This window comes from Tubulanus polymorphus, chromosome 7 (assembly GCF_964204645.1).
Source record: "Tubulanus polymorphus chromosome 7, tnTubPoly1.2, whole genome shotgun sequence".
Taxonomy (NCBI): domain Eukaryota; kingdom Metazoa; phylum Nemertea; class Palaeonemertea; order Tubulaniformes; family Tubulanidae; genus Tubulanus; species Tubulanus polymorphus.
The window spans coordinates 8,693,333-8,715,953 of NC_134031.1; the positions used below are offsets into that span (position 1 = coordinate 8,693,333).

Consider the following 22,621-nt stretch of genomic DNA (forward strand, 5'->3'; position numbering starts at 1 on the left):
TTTGATTTTGATAAATTGTGCTGGAGTTAAATACTTTTTCAATACTGGTTTATTTTTCAGGCTGAATACCCCTGTTTTCAGTGATTATTATTATAACTCCTTTAGGCTAATCATAATTGTTTCAAATATTGCATCAGGTGTCCTAAGTTGAATAAACATTTTCATGGAATTTAAAATGCTTTATAGGGACTGTTCATTAAGTACGTATGCAAACCCTAGGTAGGACCTCAAAGGCAAAAGCCTACGATCTGCGTACAAAGCTTAAGGTAGCTATTAACACAAAGCGAACATACTTAATAAATCAAAGTGCACTTAATTTCTACAGTATAATCTTGTAGTAGCCTGGCTACTAGATCCAGGAAGAAAGACACTCTAAATATTTGGATGGATATATGAAAGCTGTGGGTACTGGAGTGTGTAATCGGTAGTGTAGTGTGATCTGTGTGCATTTGTGGCCAGCAGATCACATTGTTCAATGGGGTTTGGTCCAGGACTCGCGAGATTTTCAACAACACGGAAGTAACGTGTAATAAATGATGACTTGAATTGCATGACTACCTACCACCCCTCATTACTGTTGGAAAACTAAATGTGACTAAAAATTAGTAGTAACATTTTAGAAATGGCCAGAATTTTAACTTAGGTTCTATCTCATTTTTATTTTACAATTGCGATTGGTATAATTTTTTTCTAAACGGCCGTTAAGGCTTCATGTTTCGTCTGCAATTCACTGCAAATAGTTAAGCAACTACGCACATTTCAGTGTTATTGGCAGCTGTACACTCAATCGGCACCGTTTGTGACTAGCTTCACTGCGGAATTATCATTAATTAACATCGCAATATCACATCATCAACTTACATTGTGCCTTAAAACCCTAACAGCCGAAATAATTGAAATGCACACACGATTTCTATCATTGAAAATTGAGAGAGTGGCCATGTTTGTGTTTGCTGCTTCGCGTAAATCCCGCGCGGTGGCGCAACCGCGCGGAGTGGGGCCGATACGTCTAGGTACATGTAGTAGTTCAGCCAGGAGTCTCGAAATATATTATGAATTCATTGCCCTTTTTAAAAGGGTGCATCCAAGTAAATCCCTTCAAAAGGGGCAAGCTATATGGTGCGATAATTAAAGTCTCAAATAATAAAATTCATTTATACTATAACAAACAGACCAGTAGATTACTAACCAGTAGATTAGGTGTTTGTTTTTGTTTTATACTAGGCCTACATGATCAATCAATGCGTACGTAAGGTAGGAGGTCATCGGCAATATAGTACGATGTGCGTACACAAGGTAGGGCCTTGAAAAAAGGTCCTATTTTCTGCGTACATATTTAATGAACGGTCCCATAGGCCTACAATTATACTCATAAAAAGATAGATGGTCTAAACTTTCATTCATACCCATTGAATTTGGCAATGAAACGTTACTTTTTCCACATTTTTTAAGCTTTTGGGACCAACAATTGATGAAAACTTCAATTGAGAACCACACATCAAACTATTGATTTCCAAATTAAACAAAAATCTCTATCTTCTTAGATCATTAAAAAACTTCATGCCAGCCACTGTCAAAAGATCTTTATATTATCCAGAGTCACCTGATGTATGGCATCTCACTTAGGGGCCTGTTAATTACACGTGCTCAAATGAATACATGGATTAAATTACAAAAGATGGCTATTCACATTATAGATAACGCTAAATATAACTCCCATACCTCGAGCGTCTTTAAGAAATATGAGATACTTAAACTTGACGACGTTATCAAACCCGAAATCACAAAGTTTGGATATAATTTCTCCAAGAACGTTCTGCCCACACCTGAAATCGAAATCTCCCTAGGACCGAACCACATACTAGTATGATATATCACAAATCATTTCTAACTTAAGTACCAATTACCTGACGTTGCACTTCCAGAAACCTGAGAAATTCCACAACTTATGGGCGGTGTCGCGTCGGAAGGATGACAAGATGATTTTTGTTAAATCTTCCAAATATTTACAAAGAATATTTACAAAACAATGTCAAAAATGTTATTCTTATTTCGTATTTCTCCGTAGAAACCCATTGGAAGACTGGATTCGAATCAAGTAGGAGCTACAGGACTCAGAATTCGGGCCAGAATTGACATTTTTGGGCACTAAAAAGGTCATACGACGGCCATCTTGAGTCTGATCGACCCAATTTTTCTTACACTGATGGGCCCTTGGGGGATTCAAATATATACGATAGATCAAGGTAATTGATCGAAGCGTCTTCAAAATTTCCCTCAAAAAGTTCAAAAATGTGTAAAAAGTGCCTATTTTGGCGAACAACAATGGCTGCCAGTCAGCCATCTTGATTCTGACAGGGCCAGTTTGGGTTGAAGATGTGTTTAGGGTAGATATACATTTGTAACCCAAATATCAAGATATTACATAGAAGCGTCTTCAAAACTTCCCAAAATAACTGGATTCCGTCTACGCTTTTATAGCGGATAAATAGGCCTAAACAATATGAACACACAAGGTGTAGGCCTATGGTATTCTGTGATATTTTGAATTTATTCACAGTTCATATTTAGCGCCATTCTCGGGAAATTATCAACAACCCGGAAATAAAATCATGCCCATCGCCAAACCCCTATGATGTCCCAAACCCCTTTGATCATCAATCATATCTAAAACTAAAGTAACAAGAAGAAAGACACCAAACAAGCAGTTTAGTCTGCCGAACTTACCACCTATGACACCCTGCTGATCAGAGCTAGACTGAGGACCTCCTTTAGATCGAAGTTCGTGGCTATTTGATGCCATAAGGCTTTCTTCTTCTCTTTGTTCTGGACTTATCCTATTCAACATCAATCAATGCTCATCGTACTGACACTGGACACACTGCATCTTATTTTGCAACACAGCTATAGCTAAAATCCGGTTTAAAGAGAATAATAATCCATTTCCGCGCTTTAGTTTACACCAAAATACGGTGTAGGAGAGACATTGTCCGAAGGCCGTCGAGTGAGTGGAAAAATCGGGAGTTAAAATCGTAAGTTAGCGGAGATTCTAATTTGTAATAGGCCTAGATAAAATCTAAGTGACTGACGCCTCGTTACGGCCATTTATGGTGGCTGATTCGGGACTTGTTAAGATTTTTTTTTTGGTCCTCCACGAAAACGCGCAAAAATAACATAGTGGCTATATTTACGGCGTCGTAAAGCGGTCGTAAATTCTATATTTAAAATAATTTATTTACGACGGTTTTATATTGATATTAGGATTATGGTCTAGAGAGGAGAGGATTAGTGTCAAGAGGGTGAGAAGAGGGTCCAGTGGGTTAGGGTTAGGGTTAGTCAGTAACCTGTCTGTGGTTTAGTTTCACAATCGGATATTTTCACAAACCACAGTCAGGAATGGGAAGGTCACTTTTATATGAAATCTTCGTCAGCCAATTTGACTGACGAGTAATTTGCCTGGCATTTCATTGTCTCTTAAGATATCCGTCCAATTTTTGTTGTAATCGACGCACAACAGATTCGTAGTTTGTCTGATACCTATAACACCTCACCTGACGATCTTAATCCATGTGCAAATCGGCCGTAAAGTGAGGGTAAATTTCCGTCGGGTCAACAGCTGCCATTTTGAAAATTACTGGAGGTGCTGGCACCTGTGGACTGAGGCCAGGACAACAGCACATACTAACGAAGCGAAACGACGAAATTGAAAAAAATTAAGAAATCAACACTTATTCACATTTTTCTTATACCAGAATTTATTATTTCATTATTTATTATGGAAAACACGAAGATCTGAAATATAAATTGGAAAACCATCAAAAATAAAAATTGTCGTTTCGTCTTGGAAGTTTTATATAAATCCTTGTAGGTCCCCTTGTCTTATCATGCCACATGTGCAATACAGAGAAATGGCGGCCAATGGCGAAATTGGTGGAGAAATTAATTAATTTCTCAAAATAATGTTCATTAACCACTCGAAACATACATAAAATTGGATTATTTCGGAAGGTACCTGTGTTAGTTTGTGAATTAAGCCATTAATTGTGGACTGAAGTGAATAGAAAGTATATTTTTGAAGTGTTACTTTTTTCAACCGTGTTTTGGTCCTTGTCATCCCTAACGTTGGTATAAGCCCATCTGATTATAAAAAGCTTACCACCAACGATTAGGTAACTAACTAGGGTTAGGGTAAGGGTCCGTTTTAACGCCAGCAGGGATAGGATAAGTAAGGTGAGGCTATATGTAGTTAAAACATTTGAGTGGTTTTCAGCGAGCTCGGTGGTTTAGTGGTATGATGCTGCGCTAGTAATTTACTGGCCCGGGTTCGAGTCTCGCTCGATCCGCTCTATTTTCTCTAACTCTTGATTTTTCTAAGTCACGCACCCTAGTGCTCATGCGCAACGTGAATTAGCCAATCAGAATGAATCGTCGTAAATAAAGCTAGTGTCGTCCGTTTACGGCGTCGTAAAAATAGCCTGAGTGCAAAAACAAATCTGCCGCAAAGTGGTTATTTTGCGGGTCATTCTCACAGGGGTTTGGCGATGGGCTTAGATTTTATTTCCGGGTTGTTGATAATCTCGCGAGAATGGCGGTAAATATGAACTGCGAATAAATTCAAAATATCACGGAAATACCTTGTGTTTATATTGTTTATTTATCCGCTATAAAGTTTCGATAAAAAATTGGTCGTTAAGAATCATTATCAGACGGTCGTCACGCTTTACTACACAAAATCACAAGGGATGAAACGCCAGGCCTCCGCTGTACTTAAATTTTCAGCTAGAAAGTTGGGACAGGCACGTGACATTCTGATGACGTCATCGCATTTAAAGCTTCAACATGAAAAGTTAACATGTTCACAGACCGATATCAATTGTTAGATTATGATTCAGATTAGGATTCAACTTTATAGCGGATAAATAAACAAACACAAGGTATTTCCGTGATATTCTGAATTTATTCGCAGTTCATATTTACCGCCATTCTCGCGAGATTATCAACAACCCTGAAATAAAATCCAAGCCCATCGCCAAACCCCTGTGGTCATCCTTATTACCGAGATGACGTATTTTACCGAGATGAACCGAGATGAAATGAAATATAGCATTTTTATCTATTCTTAATCGATTTTAACACTTGAAATCATGTTATCAGTACTAATAAATACCTTCTAGAGTCATACTTTACATATTTTTTTATTTAGAAAAATTTTGACTTCAAATACGTAAACTCGGTTAGCAATAAAATTTCACTGAATTTGATTGATCAACGATCTCATCTCAGTAAAGTTTAAAGGGACGAAAATTAACCTTATATGAGCACTTTCGCCCTAGACGTTTGTAGAACAACGGCTAGGTACTAGACTACTGTCACACCTGCTCTCTGTGCGACGTTTTGGTCCGTAATTTCGGTAATAAACAGTTTATCTACCTTTTACGCAACTACTTTGTTCAGTGAGGACTTTGCATTCAGAAATAAACAACAATATTTACTAAAGTTCCTGGCTCAGAAGGATTTCCATGTATTTGAAGAAAAAATTTTAAACTTGTTATCGTCGTCGCAACAAGTCGCTACAACTTCTACAACAGGTAAGCCTAATCCTGATTGTCTGGTTAGAAGTTCGCCAGCCCACTCAGTTATTCGGAATTCTGACTCTAAATTCCTGGATGCTGGGGTAGGGTCTGATTTCAATGAGGATCCGGTCCCAGAAGCGGCAATTCCTTCTGGGGTCGTTCCTGCCGCAAGCAATTTTGGGTTGCCCCATAGGCCTACTATGGGGACTTCCCTTGCTCGCAATGTATCTCCGTCCCGTTCAGTTTTATCCGAACCAGCGGGGGACATGCCAGTTACAGCAAATATTAGTCAGTTTTTGTCAAACACGGGGCAACTTGCGCTAAGCCCACAGCAGCTACTCTGGTCGGTGAGTCAATGGAAGCTTATCGCCCTCCGGACTCTGATCTTAATGTTTTACGCGAATCGCCAGCGGTTTCAAGAGAATGGGCTCGATTAGATTCGCAATTATGGGGTGAATGTTGCCCTGGAACGTTTTCATTTCCTGCTCCAGAACGGGGTATGAAATCTGGAAAATATTTTAGTTCAACCGATCCACCTAAAGGCGCATTTCGCTGGGCGTATTATGCAACTCCAGGTGCTGTGGATCATAGTCATAGCTGCCTGGATGCTGATTATACTTTGATCAGCCCGGATACTGTTTCAGCACAGTCGGGTATTCGTTTGCCTAAGTCCGGTTTGGTGACCATGACGTCAATCCTGGACAATCTTACCAGGGTTGGTTCGTTTCAGGACATGGCACTTAAGGGGTTGACGGGTGAGCTTCGCGAAACTCTCGCCGCCGTCCATGCGGGCTCCGACCCAGAGTCAGTTGCCCTAAAACTAGAGGGAATGGTCCGGATTATCCAATCTTTGGCTCTGTCTTTTTCACATGTAATTTCGTTGTCGGTTCAGGGTCAGGCTAATCTTGTGTTAGCCTCCCGTCAGTCAGTTATGGACTCCAGTTCCAAAGCTCGTCTACCTGATATGGTGTCCAATTCTTTGCTGAGAGCTCCATTGGGGACATCTTCACGTCTTGTCTCCGGTTGGTGCGCTCCTGTTTCCGCCGAGCTGAGGGAGATTCGGGGGGTCCAGACCAAGTCCACCATCCGAACTCCGTGGAAAACGCGTTCGGGTCCAACGCCGGCAGCGTAAGGTTCGGCACGGACGCACAAAAAACCAACTCAAACTTCAGCGCTTTCTCAGGCGGCTACGGATGCCGGTTGGATAACTAGCGCGCAACTTCTTCAATCGCGTCAAGCCTCGTCTGGTCATAACAGTTCTGGTTCGTATCAAGGCAAGGGGAAGGCTCCAAAAAGGGGCTCTTTTGGAAAAACTCGAAATGAATTCTCGGGACCAGTGGGAGGTTGTTTGCAGCAGGCAGCTACCCACTGGTCCGACCTTTTTGGAGACGGTTGGCCCTCCCGGGTCGTCTCTCGTGGCTACCATCTCCGTTTCCTAAGGCGACCGCGCCTGACGAGGTCATCTCCCGACATGCAGCCAAAACCAGGTCAGGAGGCCTTAATCTCTCCAGCTCTCAAGGAATTGGCTGAGAAGGGAGCGATATTAGCGAAACTATTGATGGTTTAAAGAGAAACATCTGCAATAACAGAGATGATTGTCAACGCACTGAGAAATTTCAACAATAGATTAAATCATGTGATGAAATTAATGATGGCTAGGTACTAGACTAGCACAACACTATGAAATTAGGCGACTTAAAAAAATGGTGTTCTAAGGATGTTAAAAATCCTTTTTCGCCATGAATTAACTACAAAAATTTTGCTCGCATTAACCTAACACTGGTTGACTGTGTCCACTGGCAGTCAAGGTAGACCGGCAACCAGTCTATCATCAGACACATCGGGAGTCGCCGGTTAATCGGAGTCAACCACCTGACTAACCGCGCACAGATAATCGGAGCCAAGTGAGCTACCTGCCAGTGGCGAAACGGAGGCGCCCTTCTCACCCCCCTTCAACATGCCATTAATCGCTGGACTTGGTCATTCAGAGTCGGCTTAGCCTGACTGAGACGCCGGTCTTTCATAGAACATCGTGTTTACAACCATTGAAGAAACACTATTCTGTGTTGTAACGATACAGTAGAGAATCCCACACTGATAAATCTTGAACGAAAGTGCTCATATAAGGTTAATTTTTGTTTCTCATTTGAGGGACGAGACTTTGAGCGTCTAATTCACCCCTTAAAACACCATCAATTTACCTCAAACTGACTGTAATCCAATGGAAGTTAACTATTGTTTTGGCATAAATTTATGAGCGCACAGCAACACGGCGAGAGCTGGAAGCTTATTAAGTTAATTGCGCGTGTGAGGCAAATTCAAATTTTCTGTATTTCTCCATACCGTCCTTCTCAAAAAGTGTTGTTTATATCGCGTCGCGTCGGATGTGAATGGAGGATTGTAAGGATGAGAGATTGTCACCTTTCTAAGATTCATAAGTTTTAATTTTGTGCCAAAAGAGGGATGGACGACAATTAATTGCGCTAGAGGTTTTAGTTTAAAAATGTTAAAATCTGTCCAATAATGCTGGACCTTTGGGACCGCTTCAAAATGGCGCCTGGTAACTGGAAACTACTCTATTACATGTTTTTTGAAAATAGGGTTAGGTGGGTGATTTTTCATTATTAATGTGGGGTTTGTATTTCTCTTTGCTTTCAGTATTTATGTCTCTGCTTCTCTTGGTAATAGGTGGGCTGCTGATTATTGACGAAAATGATTACTCGATCCAGAGCATCTCTTGGCAATGGAAGGGGCCCTGATTCAGAGGAAAGTTCGAATTCGGATAGAAATTCAGAGGAAGAGTTAAACAAAAAGTATAGCAACAGGCTTGAAAAGAGGGACCATAGTTTTGAAGACTCTACAGGCGGTAAGTATTCATTTATGGTATCTCAACTGTAAATCTTGAATTAAGCCAAGTAAATCTTCAAATATAGCTGCAAAGCAGCGATGACGGGTTTTCTGTAAAGCCATTCAGAATGATGGGAATTGTAGTAAATTGAAATATCGATACATGGACGTACAATCACAAATATTAATATATTTGACCAGGCACTTATTTTGGCATTCAAACATCATGATACTGTATTATCACCATCCTTAAAAATGGATCTGTCCTATTAAGAACTCATCTTAAGCACCTGCTGAGCCGATAGATTGAGTGAATTCACAGATAAGAACGTATTATGATTTAGAATAGATTAGATTTAAGAAGTTAATGTTTTTATTGAAATATTTGAATAAATACATATATCGTAGTGTAGATTCAATCAATAAATTATGAATTGATTTGGTCTGGGTTTCCGGCTGATGTTGATTTTGGCTTTTATGGATTACAAATTCTACAGTGATAAACAATTGATACCTGCAACATGTGTGTAAATCAAACCTATTCCACTAGTTGCGTGTGTTTCCTAATAAACGGGAGAGTCACTCTTGATCTGAGTTATTAGAACTAGGGGTCCAGGGACACCATGCCCACTTGGGAAGTGGTTCCAAATGCTCAACAATCTAACAATTCAGGTATCAAAGGTATAAAACATCCCTTTTCAAAGAATACCCATCACAAATTGCAATGAGAAATGGCAAACTCAGAATTCGGGCCAAAATTGACATTTTTGGGCACTAAAAAAGGTCATAGGACGGCCATCTTGAGTCCGTATCCCAATTTTTGTAATGCTGATGGGCCCAGGGGCATTCACATATATCCGAAAGATCAAGGTTATTGATCAAAGCATCTTCAAAATTTCCCTCAAAAAGTTCAAAAATGTGTAAAAAGTGTTGATTTTGGCGAACAACAATGGCTGCCAGTCGGCCATCTTGATTCTGACAGGGCCAGTTTTTTAGCTGAAGATGTGTCTAGGGTAGATACATGTGAAACCCAAATATCAAGACATTACATTGAAGCGTCTTCAAAACTTCCTAAAATAACTGATTTCTGATGACGGACGGACGACGGACGAAAAGTGAACGCAATAGCCAGCTGGGACTAAAGTCCCAAGTGGGCTAAAAATAATGTTCATTTAGTCATAGAAATTCATTGCCTTTTTGGAGTTTCTGTAATAATATTTGTTCTGCCCTAATTTTTATTACTGTATGAACCAATGATATGCTTTGTAAATATGATGTAATAAAATAAATTTGAATTAAATTTGAACATGAGAATCAAGCATAACTTGTGTTTTTTCAACTTGTCTTACTTGTCTTTTGTTAACAGTTCCAGAGTTTCAATTACAATCAAATCCAAATTGGCTAAAAAGTACATAGGACTAAATGAAATGAACGGTTAGTTACTGCAAACCTATTCCAGTGTTATGTCGATTGTGTTGAATCACTTTCCTTGAGTTGAAAGAATCAGATCTTCTATGGTACAACATCGGTCGAAGAGAGATATCTTGGTGTTGACTGTCCTTGACCATCTAACTTCATGCGTTTGACATTGGAATCAGCATCATACCCATTTGAACTGCAAAATATTCATGCAACATGAAAACCTACAGTACATGTATACAGTATTAATCAAACTTTCACCGATGTTGGATATTTGAATGAACATTAGGTTTATTTCAGTACTCTAAAGCAGGAAATAATAAGCCCAATCAATAGGCCCTATTCCCATTGGAACAATTATATAATGCGTACAGCTGTACCGTACACTTATCAGTCAAGAATGGAGAAATCGGTATACCAAACCTACGAACAGCAAAATGTACAGGCCTACAATGATTTCTGGTAATACAAGCCGTGACCACATGAACGTTTTGGTTTGACTATTAATGTCAGCAGGTCAGAGAAGGCCTGGCCAAACTTAATCACATGGCTCAAATCAATTAGCCTTTCTGCGTGTGAATATTTCACTGTATTGTTTTAAAAATAGGCCTATGGAGTGAATTAGTACATAGACTGAATTAGACTTTAGGCTAGTCCTGACCAAATCCTATCCATATTATAATGGCACCAGTTATAGTAACATCACTGTAGGGCCGACGAGAGGGAAAAAGTTGTGTTTGTAGTACATAGGCATGGTAGGCTTGTCGTACTCACTAAATACTTAAAACGCTGTTGTTACCTGTACGTGACTGTACGGTGATTTCTACAGGTTAGCCATATGTGAGTACGTTGACGCTCAGACTTGCAATATTGGGATTCGAAACCAAACGAAAAAAAAATCCAGTGTAGTCCAGTGATTTACCCACTGTGCCACAGAACGTAACTGGTGGGTGGATGAAATTTGATTTACAAATAGCCTAGCCTCACCTAACCCAAACTCTATTCTTTTACGCATGCGCGTTTGCAGATTATAGGAACTCACGTACAGCGTTTTTAGGGAACTCACGTACGGTTAACCTGTGGATATCACCGTACAGTCACGTACGCGTTACAATTTCGTACTTAAAATGGTATTGGCTACTAGGAACTCACGTACGGCGTAAGTAGGGAACTCACGTACCGTTAACCTGTGGTTCATAAAATTGACTTTGAAATTGATTGTGGAGAAGAGAGGGAATTATTCGATAGCTCTTCCTCGTAAAGAAGAGAGAAATATCGGTAAGAAAACACAACATGGCTACTAATTGAATGGAGCCAAATTTCTGATGTTTACGGCTCGACAGTGCCTTTATAACGTGGATTTATCAAAATTCCCATGCAGTATCTGGAGATTGAAGTGAGCTGAAGGACATCATACGGATTGTATCGGCGACAGCGGTAAGGTAAGGAAGCCTTTACACTTTTAACAAAAACTATGTGGAAAAGGGAAAAAAAAATAATAATAATCACGCGAATTTCAATAGGGTTTTCTGTGAAGAAACAGAAAACCCTAATTAATGGCCTCTAAAGGGGGGCTCAGATCGACTTTACGACACGACTCAATTGTCGGCGACTTCAGCGATAATTACCGACCAGTTGAGTCGTGTTGTAACGTCGGTCTGAGCCCCCCTTTAGAGGCCATTAATTGAATCTATGAGTTACTACTGGTCTTAAGTTTTTAGCCCGCCCGGGCACGTTAATTGACTTGGATTTTACGACCAGGTTGTTGATAATTTTGCAAGAATGGTGCTAAATCTGAACTGCAAATGAATTCATAATATCCTAGAAATACCTTGTGTTGATATTGTTCATGTATCCTATCCAATGATCTGATACATAATTGGATGTTAACGATAACTAGGGATGAATGGCTTTTGCCTTTGACTGTATTGATGCGGGAAACCACTACCGGTACACATGCATGGTTTATTTTGAGTGCTGTCGAGCTGCCAATCAATGTACGTATAAAAAGTAATTCTATGTCAATTCAAAAATTAATAATTGGCTTATCAGCATAATTGTCTCAGCTTGACAGAGAAAATATAATTAGAGTTTTCTGCAGAGCTGCCACTTCTCAGGATTTCTCCGGAAAATCCAATTTCATTTCCCGATTTCTGGGAGAAGTCAAATAACCACAAAAGAAAACATCGCGAAAAAAATAAAATCAATTCGGGATTCGACCCTAAACATCAAAACGTAACAGCTCCGTAGAGGGTTCGAAAAAGCCGTATTGTGCTGCCACGTAGTGGCAACAACCCCGCAGTACACGATTAAACCAAGATGACGCGACGATCGAAATCGACAGACACTTCGTTTGTTTTTGGCTCTGGTTTATATATGAGGTGTATTTGACGGAACCAATCGCTATTTGAAAAAATGATCTATACACATTGTTGTTATTGACATATCTTGGAAAAGGTGAGTGAGTGTATAACCTTTGAGAAAATGCTTACTGAAAGTTTGAAGCGACAGATTTTCATTGGATTGTAATTGACTGACGTGAAAATTGATACACACTTCCGGTAATGAAAGTGAGGCTTATAACGCGTATTGCGCTAGAACGCATCTCCTGGCGTTCTAATTTCAAAAATTTTTCAGGGGGAGGGCCCCCAGACCCCCCGACTTATTTTCCGGATTTTTAGCTTCACATAAGTGGCAACTCTGTTTCTGTTACTTCACAGAAAACCCTATTGAGATTCGCGTGTTTCTTATTATTATTATTTTATGTCACACTATTTTCACTAAAAGAACATAGGCTTTGTTACCTTGCCACTGTTGCCGATACAATCCGTATAATATCCTTCAGCTCACTTCGATCTACCAATACTCCGTGAGTCTTTTGATAAATCAACGTAACAAAAGCACTGTCGGGCCGTAAACATCGAAAATTGGGTCCCATTCAATGAGGCGACATGTTTTTCTGAGTTGTCATCCCAAAATCCACCGGAGGCTGCTCGTCACTTCGATTATCAATTCAAGTGTTAATAAACAAATTTATTGCCGCAAGACTTCACATTCAGCCGCGGTTTTCAAACAGTAATTTTTAACACTTACCCATTTTCCTCATGGATTACTGTGTATATCATTAATAAGGACAGTGAAGAGACGAGGATACTACCTTGCGTAACTCCCTTAGTTAGACCGACTTATTCCAAGATGAGGCGTTCCGTTGATTTCGGTCACCTGTTTTCGTTCGGATATAACTGCCGAGCCATTTGAGCGACCCTGATACTGTTTCCCAATAGCATGTTTATTAATGTCTGATGTTGTACATTATCAAATGCTTTGTGTCGAAATCCATAAAGACTAATTAAGGCCTAACATTCGATTCTCCAGAGTCAAATAAGACCATCTGGTCCAGTCGTCCATGGATTCAAGTAGGTATAATTGACTGTTTGTTGACCTTCCTTTTATAAAACTGTGTTGACCGTTGAACAGGATTTTAAGACTGTGCAGAAAACCCGCTATCGCTGCTTTGCAGCTATATTTGAACTTGAACTTCATAAATTTCTGCGTATGGACAGTAGGTCTCTGCTGCATCAATACGGTCGCAGGCAAAAGCAAAGACTGTTTGTTCTTTTATGGATTTTTAAAAGCAAAGACTACCTTGGTAGGCATACATCTTCGGTAGAGAGTTGAGGTTGCTGAATAACCATAAAAGCGTGAACACGATGAATCTCATTTTCAAATGAGTAAATAAGTTTATTGTTTACTAATGTTTTCGGGACCATTGTTCCCTTTGTTCCCGAAAACGTTCATAATCAATAAAGTTTAATTACTAATTTGAAAATGAAATTCATCGTGTTCAATCAATTCCAGCACTACAAACACCCATCTTAATCCATCTACTCATGCTTTCACTGTTAATACCTTTATGCGGCTTAACCCTTTCAATACCGCATAGTGTCTCCGCTGCTGTATGGGAGGGAATTTAGGGGTTTACAGGGGTATATTTGAGGCTTCACAGAATAGTTACCAAGGTATCTGACACAGAAAAATTATATAGCACGTTGTTGATTACTTTTGGGCCAACAAAGTAGACACAAATAATTTGGATATAAGTGAACTTGAGGTCAAGGTCACATATGTGGCCATATAAGATCAAGGATTTATGTGACCTTGAGGATGGACAGTTTCTGGCTCTTCATTATTGTTATTGGTGTCCGTTGTCATGACAACCGTTTCAACAGGATCTAAAAAAATTGTGACTGATTTCATTTCCATCATCAAAATCATTGCCGGCCCTATTAACCTATTTTCTGACTAAGTCTCATCATCTGAACTGCTGCTGTCATATTCATTGTCACTCTCAATTTGTTCACTACCAAATTCCAAGTCACCAGCATCACTGTCAGCATCATAAATGAGCTGCTGAACCGTTTCATCCAGGCAAATTGTTTTTTCCTGGCTGTTGCCATCTTGGATTTTATGCAGATGGCAGCACCAGCTGATACTGATAAATATGCCCTTCTAGAAGAAGGGTTAAGCGATACCGTATCACATACGGTACGGGTTTGCTAGCTTGCCAATATGTACCGTATGCCATATGGTAGTGGTATTGTAAGGGTTAACATGACTGACAAATAATTGCGTTTCTGTTCCTTCAGTCCATTTGATATATTCAGATAATACCACAAATGACCAAATTTTCCTATTAGAGTCGCACCTTTTAATCATTTCATTACCCCTTCTAGATTGTTTCAAAGAATTTATGTTAAAGTAAAATTGATAGAGAATATCATTAAATCAACATTTATTCCAAAACTGCTCATCCTATATCTTAAACGTATTTAGATAATTAGTTTGTAATTAAACACTTGGCTTATAATTATTTCGGAATTTAGGACTTGTAATTTAATAACCCTTGTATATAAATTTAAAATTAAATCATGATAGTAGGTTATGGTTGTCCTTGAATTCGAAGGAATGAAATTCAAAGTAATGTATAAAACCTCGAAACGGATCAGTGACAAAAAACTTATCAAAATTCTTAGGCTTATTTAAAAATCCTTGTGAGACCATTTAGGTTTTAGTGATGTCTGGCATACACAAGAAGTATTCAATGAGAACCTTTTTATTAAATCTATTGGAAGAAGACTTTGTGATAATTTCATACAATCCTGGCAGTCCAGTTAAGAGAATTCTTCAAAATGCAACTACTATAAACATACCTATACTTAAGTAATCATTGGTCCAGAAAATTATTTAGAAAACTGTTGCCCATATGCTGTCAAATTGCTCTGTCGCTTTAGAACTCCAAATCACGACCTAAAAGTGGAAACAGGGAGATGGACGATGGATTTTGCAAACACTGTAACATGCAAGAAATTGAAGATAAATATCATCTGTGGAAATTGTTCTGTCCGTATGTAAAATACCCACTTGCTACACAGAATTACAAGAAAACCAAAATCGCCACGGTGGGTTTGGGAACAAATGTCAGAGAGAAATACCAGGACTGAACTTGACTAAACGCAGAACCATTCATAAAAGAATATAGTACAATTATATATTTTTCTATAAAATGAATAAACAGTTACAAGATAATATAATTGATATTAATCAGACCAAATATTGCCTAAATTCAATTAGGTGAGCTCACTGACTTGTTACTAATATGTATTAAATAGTTTTCCTAAAAAGATTTTATCATACGACCTGCTTGTTGGTTGTCCATTCCGAATTTACACCAATCAACGATAACTTAATGTCCAATTAATGTTAATTTAACTCAGTTTCTTAACAGCCACTTCATCCAAATTCGATAATGTCAGTCAGTTTGTTTTTTCACTTAACACAATAAATTCACTTTCCAATTTTCTATCTGCATCACGATTACAAAGTTACCAAATCATTCTCAACAGCCAATACACAAGAAATAGACCAAACCACATCGCTCACCAATCCACATACTTCGCCAAAATAAAAGTAGCTTAAATCCAATTCCGGAATGTCACCATAATTTCCAGTAAATCTATCCATTTAAATACTTTCAATTCTCGAATGTGAACAATTCGAAATCAATGCGCCGTTCGATACAAATTTTATATTCTTCTCGCAAAGAAAAATTAATACTTAAGTTCCGCAAGCTGCAGTACTCTGTTTTATTTGTAGTTTACAAATAGTAAAAATTCTGTTCTTGATCGAACGAATTGTACTTCGATATTCGTATCTTCCGTAAACTCAAATCAGCAATAACTCCTTGATTACTCATAAATCAGCAATGAGCAATTGCTAATTTTTTTCCCGATCCACTGCAAGATCTAAAGCTTTCATAAAATTAAAAACCTAGTTGGTTTTTAATAAAGAATTAACTTATAAAAGAGAGGACAATTAATTACTGCCCTCCTCTCGATCATGAGATCCCCTCTTCTTCTCCCTGACTAAAATTTTAACAACAGGAAATTCCAATCTAAATTACCCCAATTTCCTGAAACTACTCAGGAAAAATAGTACCATCTAAAATTAAAACTATTGAAAACTATTCTTTATTGAAAATTAACATTATAACACTCCAACCAACTGAACCTGATAAAGTTAATAATTGAAGTTTACTATAGTCTGATGAATCTTTATATTTTAAAGTTTTAAACGTGGGCAGATGCAATCAGGAGGCACATAGCTTACCAAAATGGTAAGGTTATTGCTGATGACAAATCCATTTCTCAGTATTTTGAACTGCTGATGAGAATTTGAAATGTATCACTACATCCTGAAAGTCTGATTTAAACCACCATAGGAGGCAGCACTCCATGATGGTGTAACAAAACAATGGATAACTGAAACTGAGCGGTCCTTCCTCTCCTGAAACTAACGTACTAAATTAATATACTAGGCTACACGTAGATCCATTATAAAATACTTAAAACTTTCTTAACTGATATTTCACTATTTTATTTTACTTTCTATAATGTTGGACTGTGTCCTTTGAAATTCTATACACGACTGACTTGATGTTACATACTTTTTTGCTGTTCTTACTACTGTGTTATTTTACGGATCATTTCAAAATAGTAACGGGAGACTTCATTCCTAGGCTATAAATTTCTTTGCGGTCAGATAATGCTTATTTTTTACTGTACTAAAAACTATGTCTTCTACTACTATGTCTTCTTCTACTTCTATTACTTTTCATCATCATCATACAAGGATTTTGTCTTTTTTTATATTTTTGATTTTACGTCTTAAAAACCTAATGATATGATTCCAAAAGCGTTCGTGTCAATGAACTGTTATATAGACTTATAGAAAATGAGGTTTTTATGTTATCACTTGTATGGATCAATATTTCTGTGATATTTTGAATTTTCTTGCAGTTTGAATTTACCACCATTCTTGTAAGACTATTAATAAGCTGGAAGTAAAATCCAAGCCATTTTACACGCCCTAGTGCTATTGCGTTCACATTTTGTCCATCCATTTGTTCAACCAGTGTTGAATATTGAATTGTCAGATTGTCAATCATATAACTAATTATCAATTCCATATTAGTATTTACTGTTCTCTGTGAAAAAATCAATGCCTACATGTATATACTAGTTGACAGTTCAAGGTTTTGAGCTCCCGGGTCCTTATTTATTTGAATTGCTACTTATAATGTTCAATATTTCTTTATTCAGTACAAGTATTACCACCAAATGAATTAGGCCCTTCAAAGTTGATACCTTGTTTCTCATCCAAACATCTTTTCTAGACATGACGAGGGCGGGTGTATTTTTTGTTATGAGCTTTTTTAGAATAAAAAAGTGGAAATAAACTCACATTAATATTTTCCAAGATGACAAGGTTGGGAGGTTTTTCTTGTTAAATCCAAAAATTATTCAGTGTGTAATACTTATATGAGACGAGGATGGGAGTTTTTCAGAGTCTAGATCCATAAAAGGTTAAATGGGCAGAACCAAGAGATGTTCATTTGCTAAAAATTAAATCTAAAACATCTAAAGTACACAATTTCAAACAAATGCTGTCTAAAATGGCATATAATCTCCAGGGTCACAAAATGATTGGGAATGTCATTCTTATTATCATAACTCTGAAAAAACCAAAGAACACTTCGCTAATTTTTCTCTTGATTGACTGGCTTATTAGGCTCCTGTTCATCGTAGAAAAATCTAAATGTTCATAAGTGCATTACTAATACACAATACTAATTATCGATAAAGCTTAATGCATAAAAATAAATCACTTTACAACGTGTCATCACGCATCAAAAAGAACCGACTAAACAATCTGACGCAGGTTTCGGTTTTCATTTTTTTGACGCCTTATAAAACGTTACCATTATGAAACCTTAACAATGCTAACCATTCAGCGTCATTTTACAAACGACAACCGTAAATCGATGTGCAAAACGTCACAGGTTTATGTGTACACATACAAGCTATTTGGCAAAATATTATTGATAAAGATGTAGAATGGCTCCCTGTGATTATATAATGACCTCTATTTGAATGTCGGAATGTTATATTGCATTGAATATCATGAGAAGACGTATTGTAATAGTAAATGATGTATGATTATATCAGGAGCGGCAGGCATAAATAGAAATGATAAGTAAATCGGATTATTCGGTTAAATGGCGGATGTATACACGATTTGGAAGTCTGATATAAAAGTCAGACCCTGTCATGGGGATGCTAGTGGAATGACGAAGCTATCTACGATCTGAGTAGGGCCGGCGTGAATTTCATCGGCGGCTACAAGCGGTCTATATAAAAACGTGTAAACATATAATTTTAATATTCAAATGTTTTAGAAAATATGTTCGATATTAGGGGTATGCAGGTTTCATGAGATTAGCAATTTATAATAGCATAGCTGTCATATACGGCTCCGCGTCCACTGATGGCATGTGTATAAGGTGACAATTCAATTCAATACTTTATTGATCCTTATTACATTGAAATTCCGGGATAAAATTCCCAAATTCAATAAAGTTACAAATTTTAAACTAAGAAAATACAAAATACAAGACACACGGGTAATTCATACAGAATAACATGAATAAGTTATTTAAATGACAATGTCTACTTCAACCCAGACTCAAGTCTAGGATATCGAGTGACAGCCAAACCGGGCCCCGGGACCGGGCCGGCTGGCTACACGATATGCTCGAAGTCATGATGAAGCAGACATCAGAAGAGCTCTTTCTTCAACCATGGAGGCAATGAAGTTGCAGACCAGCTTAGAGGCAAAAGTGAATCGAAGTCGGTCACAAGTTGACAATTTTTTTAAAAATTAGACCAGTCGAAGACTGTATCATCTACCCAATCGCCAAATCTCATAATTCCCCAAATTTCTTAAAACTTCGATTTCAAATTTGCAATTCCACATTAGCTTATCCCAGAAATTCTACATTTTTTCGCAGGCGTCAAATAATTTATTAAAGTTAATTTTCTTGTTTCTTTTTTATTTTGGCATTCAGGAGTGAGGCGGGCAGCTTTACGATTTGATGAAAAACAAGGTATCAACGTTGAATGGCCTTAGATTAGAAGTTTGTTCTAATTAAAGGATTTTCATTGCCAACTTGTTCTTTGCTTGACCAATTTTTTGTAAAGATTACATAAGACTGATATGAACAAAACATAGTGAAGCAATGTCAGTCGATAAGACTGCTTGTCTATAAAACAAGTTAATGTCCACCTTGTCCTGCGAATGAAAAAAAAAAAAAAAACTGGAGATACGATTGAGGAATCTACTTTTAATTTTTTCCCAGGTTCAGATCTGAGCAGTAGCTGCAGTCCCTTCCGTTCGTTGCAAGCAGAGCTTGACTCATTCAAGTCAAGCCCTGAAAGTGTCAAAACAACACGCTCAAGAAAATCACATTTGGATGATTCATTAGATACTGAACCATTTGATCATTCTCGACATCTTTCAAGGCAGGAATTGCAAGTATCCAAGGATCGCAAAAGAGAATCACCTCCAAATCGGAGTCCCGAGTTTGGTATAATATTGGCACTAGCTGTTATACTTTTGATTGTTTTATTTGTTGGATATACTACACTGAAGCCCTCCAACGAAACAAATGTTGTCCATTTTGCCGGTGATAATGACATTCCTCAAAGACTTTTGTTATTTGACAAAGATGTGAAGCGGTTGCATTCTCATTTTCCAAATCAGTCCTTGCACTTATGGAAAACTGTCAAAGCATCCATAAAAAGTGTATTGAAAACAGAGCGTCCGGAGAAACCTGCAGTACTATTTTTGGCGGGTATTGGCATTGATAATAAGAAGCTTATTGACTGTTTGTCCTCTCATATTGGGAAAAGTGTAACAAATGCCTATAGAGCTAGTCAACACATAGAGATAACTGACTCACAGCTTTTAGCAGTTGATGAAGATCATGCTAAACTACTCCTTGATCAGCAGTTAAAACTTGCTTTTGAAAGTGGTGTTAAAGTTGCTATTCTTCGTGGTATTGAAAACTACCCAGCAAATGTGCTCTTAATGCTTCACTCATATTGTGACAATTTCAATGCTCCATTCAAAGATGTCACCTTTGTCTTGAACTATGGTGTGTTCTCTAACCTGAATACTAACATACTTGATATTGAGGAAACTTTGAAAGAGAAATGGGGCGAAAAGCTTAATGATGTCAATGAAGCAGGTGCTCTTCTGAGCCGGCTGGCAAATAATATTGTTTTATTGAGACAAGAATCAACTGAAATTCTTCATAAACATTGTTAAAGGTATTGGACAGCGTGATAAACCGTCAAATAGGTTTACCATCACATAACTGCCAGTATTGAGTAAGGTGAATGGTGAGCAATGAATAGTGTAAGTGGACCGAACAGTTATTTAGGCTTGATTTTTTACACCACAGACATAGTTGTGACCTCACTACATTTCGATGACCATCAGGATGGGCGTTATAACTGAAAGATCTAGTGAAAGTTTTACAATTTGTTCATGGTATATAACCATTGCACTGCAACCATCTTTTTCTTTGAGGTTATTTTATTATCGGTATCTGATCATCATTGAAATGCTTAAAGCGCTCAAATCCGCCCGCATATACCTCAAGCTTCTGGCCAGAGGAAGTTCTTCTGTCCGAGTTAGTCAAAAGTCCTAGTTAGCCATGTCTTGAGTTAAATAAGGTTCTGTATAATCTACGAATGTATATAAAAAATCTACCTGTATTTAAGCAAATTCGTATTGGTGTATCTTGTATGTAGAATGTTTATGATGTACAGATTCTTTTAAGACAATGTTTCAGTCAAGTCTATATCTATGCGAATGTACATAACGCTCTAGATTCTTCAAATAAAAGTTTGCTGGATCTCTTTCCTTTATTGAAATAAACTAGTTTTCAAGAGGCACAACATTCTTTGTTTGGGATATTTTTAGTGGCCTCTCATTTTTATGACTGATGGATTGTTGTACATGTATAACCCACACATTATAACCCATAAGGCCAAAAATACCTTGTTTCTCATTCATAAAGAACAACTGTATGCCAAAATGTGACCCGGCAGGCAGCATTTTATTTTTATTTTTTCCATAAAAAGTACGAAATTTGACATATTTCCATCATACTGGCTTTTTTAGCCCACTTGGGACTTAAGCGTTCACTTTTCATCCGTCGTTCATCCATTCGTCCGTCCGTTGATGGAATCCAGTTATTTTGGGAAGTTTTGAAGACGCTTCAATGTAATGTCTTGATATTTAGGTTACACATGTATCTATACTTGACACATCTTCAGCCCAAAACTGACCCTGTCAGAATCAAGATGGCCGACTGGCAGCCATTGTTGTTTGCCAAAATCAGCACTTTCTACACATTTTTTAACTTTTTGCGGGAAATTTTGAAGACGCTTTGATCAATTACCTTGATCTTTCGTAAATTTTTGAATCCCTCAAGGGCCCATCAACATAAGAAAAATTGGGTCGATCAGACTCAAGATGGCGTCCTATACCCTTATTAGTGGCCAAAAATTTTGGCCCAAATTCTGAGTCCTGTAGTTTCCTAGTGGTTTGCCATTTATCATTGCAATTTGTGATGGGTATTCTTTGGAAAGGGATGTTCTATACCTGAGACATGTATTTTTGATCAGCTAAGTATGGCGCAATTGGCAGCAATCTTTGCGTCATCAGTACTCATTCGTAGGTGGGAAACCCCTCAAATTCCAAAATCCATTTTTGAGGGTACAAAATCCCTAAATTCTATGTTTCAACTCTTCAAATTCTGAAAATTGTGCCTCTCAGAAAATTGTGTATCATATATTTCTAAATGACCTTTCATCAAAGGTTCTTTCAATTTGCATCATGTGCTAGTGGGACTGTCACAGAGTGAATGCATTGTGTTGTTTGATAATCACAGGTGTTGCTTTATCTTAACTGTGTACACTCACACTAAATCGCCATTTTGTACTTCTTTATCTAGGTAGCCTGTTTGAATAGATTAGTTTTAACAATGGTCATTATTGGGCTAGGCCTTGTTATCATCCCTAAATGTCAAGACCTCTAAATGTACAGACTAACTTTCTTAATTATTTTTAAGGCCAGATTTAAATTAATTGCAATGAATCAACTAGGCCTATTTAACCTGAAGTTTAGAAACAGTTATCATATTTCATTGCTGGATGTCCACGACCAAACATATTTTTACAAAATGCTGAAGGGATCCTGTCAGTTTATGGATTTATGGCTGTCGGATGCTAATTTTTCAAGTTGGCTGCTCAAAAGACAAGCATTCTGCGAAATGTTCAGTTTGTGACAGAAAGTTTTCTGTAGCTAATCATGGA

The 22,621-nt window shown here is 37.8% G+C and overlaps 2 protein-coding genes across 9 annotated transcripts in view; one reads left to right on the forward strand and one right to left on the reverse strand.

Annotated features, from left to right (window-relative positions):
* Positions 1-2,884, reverse strand: part of LOC141909283 (band 7 protein AGAP004871-like) — a 61,362-nt gene extending 58,478 nt beyond the window's left edge. The window contains exon 1 of the mRNA XM_074799675.1: positions 2,728-2,884. Within this exon, the coding sequence (XP_074655776.1) occupies positions 2,728-2,848 (121 nt within the window). The 5' untranslated portion in view covers positions 2,849-2,884. The remainder of the gene's footprint in view (positions 1-2,727) is intronic.
* Positions 2,885-2,989: 105 nt separating this feature from the next.
* Positions 2,990-22,621, forward strand: part of LOC141908280 (torsin-1A-interacting protein 2-like) — a 42,657-nt gene continuing 23,025 nt past the window's right edge. Inside the window, exons 1-4 of one of the 8 annotated variants that reach the window (XM_074798252.1) lie at positions 2,990-3,032; positions 8,262-8,439; positions 19,303-19,341; positions 19,594-21,149. In XM_074798252.1, coding sequence (XP_074654353.1) covers positions 8,286-8,439; positions 19,303-19,341; positions 19,594-20,564 — 1,164 coding nt within the window. In that variant the 5' untranslated portion in view covers positions 2,990-3,032; positions 8,262-8,285 and the 3' untranslated portion in view covers positions 20,565-21,149. Of the gene's footprint in view, positions 3,033-3,248; positions 3,300-3,919; positions 4,009-5,485; positions 5,589-8,077; positions 8,180-8,261; positions 8,440-19,302; positions 19,342-19,593; positions 21,150-22,621 lie in introns of those variants that run through there. The other 7 variants (XM_074798257.1, XM_074798255.1, XM_074798254.1 and 4 more) reach the window with 7 other exon arrangements.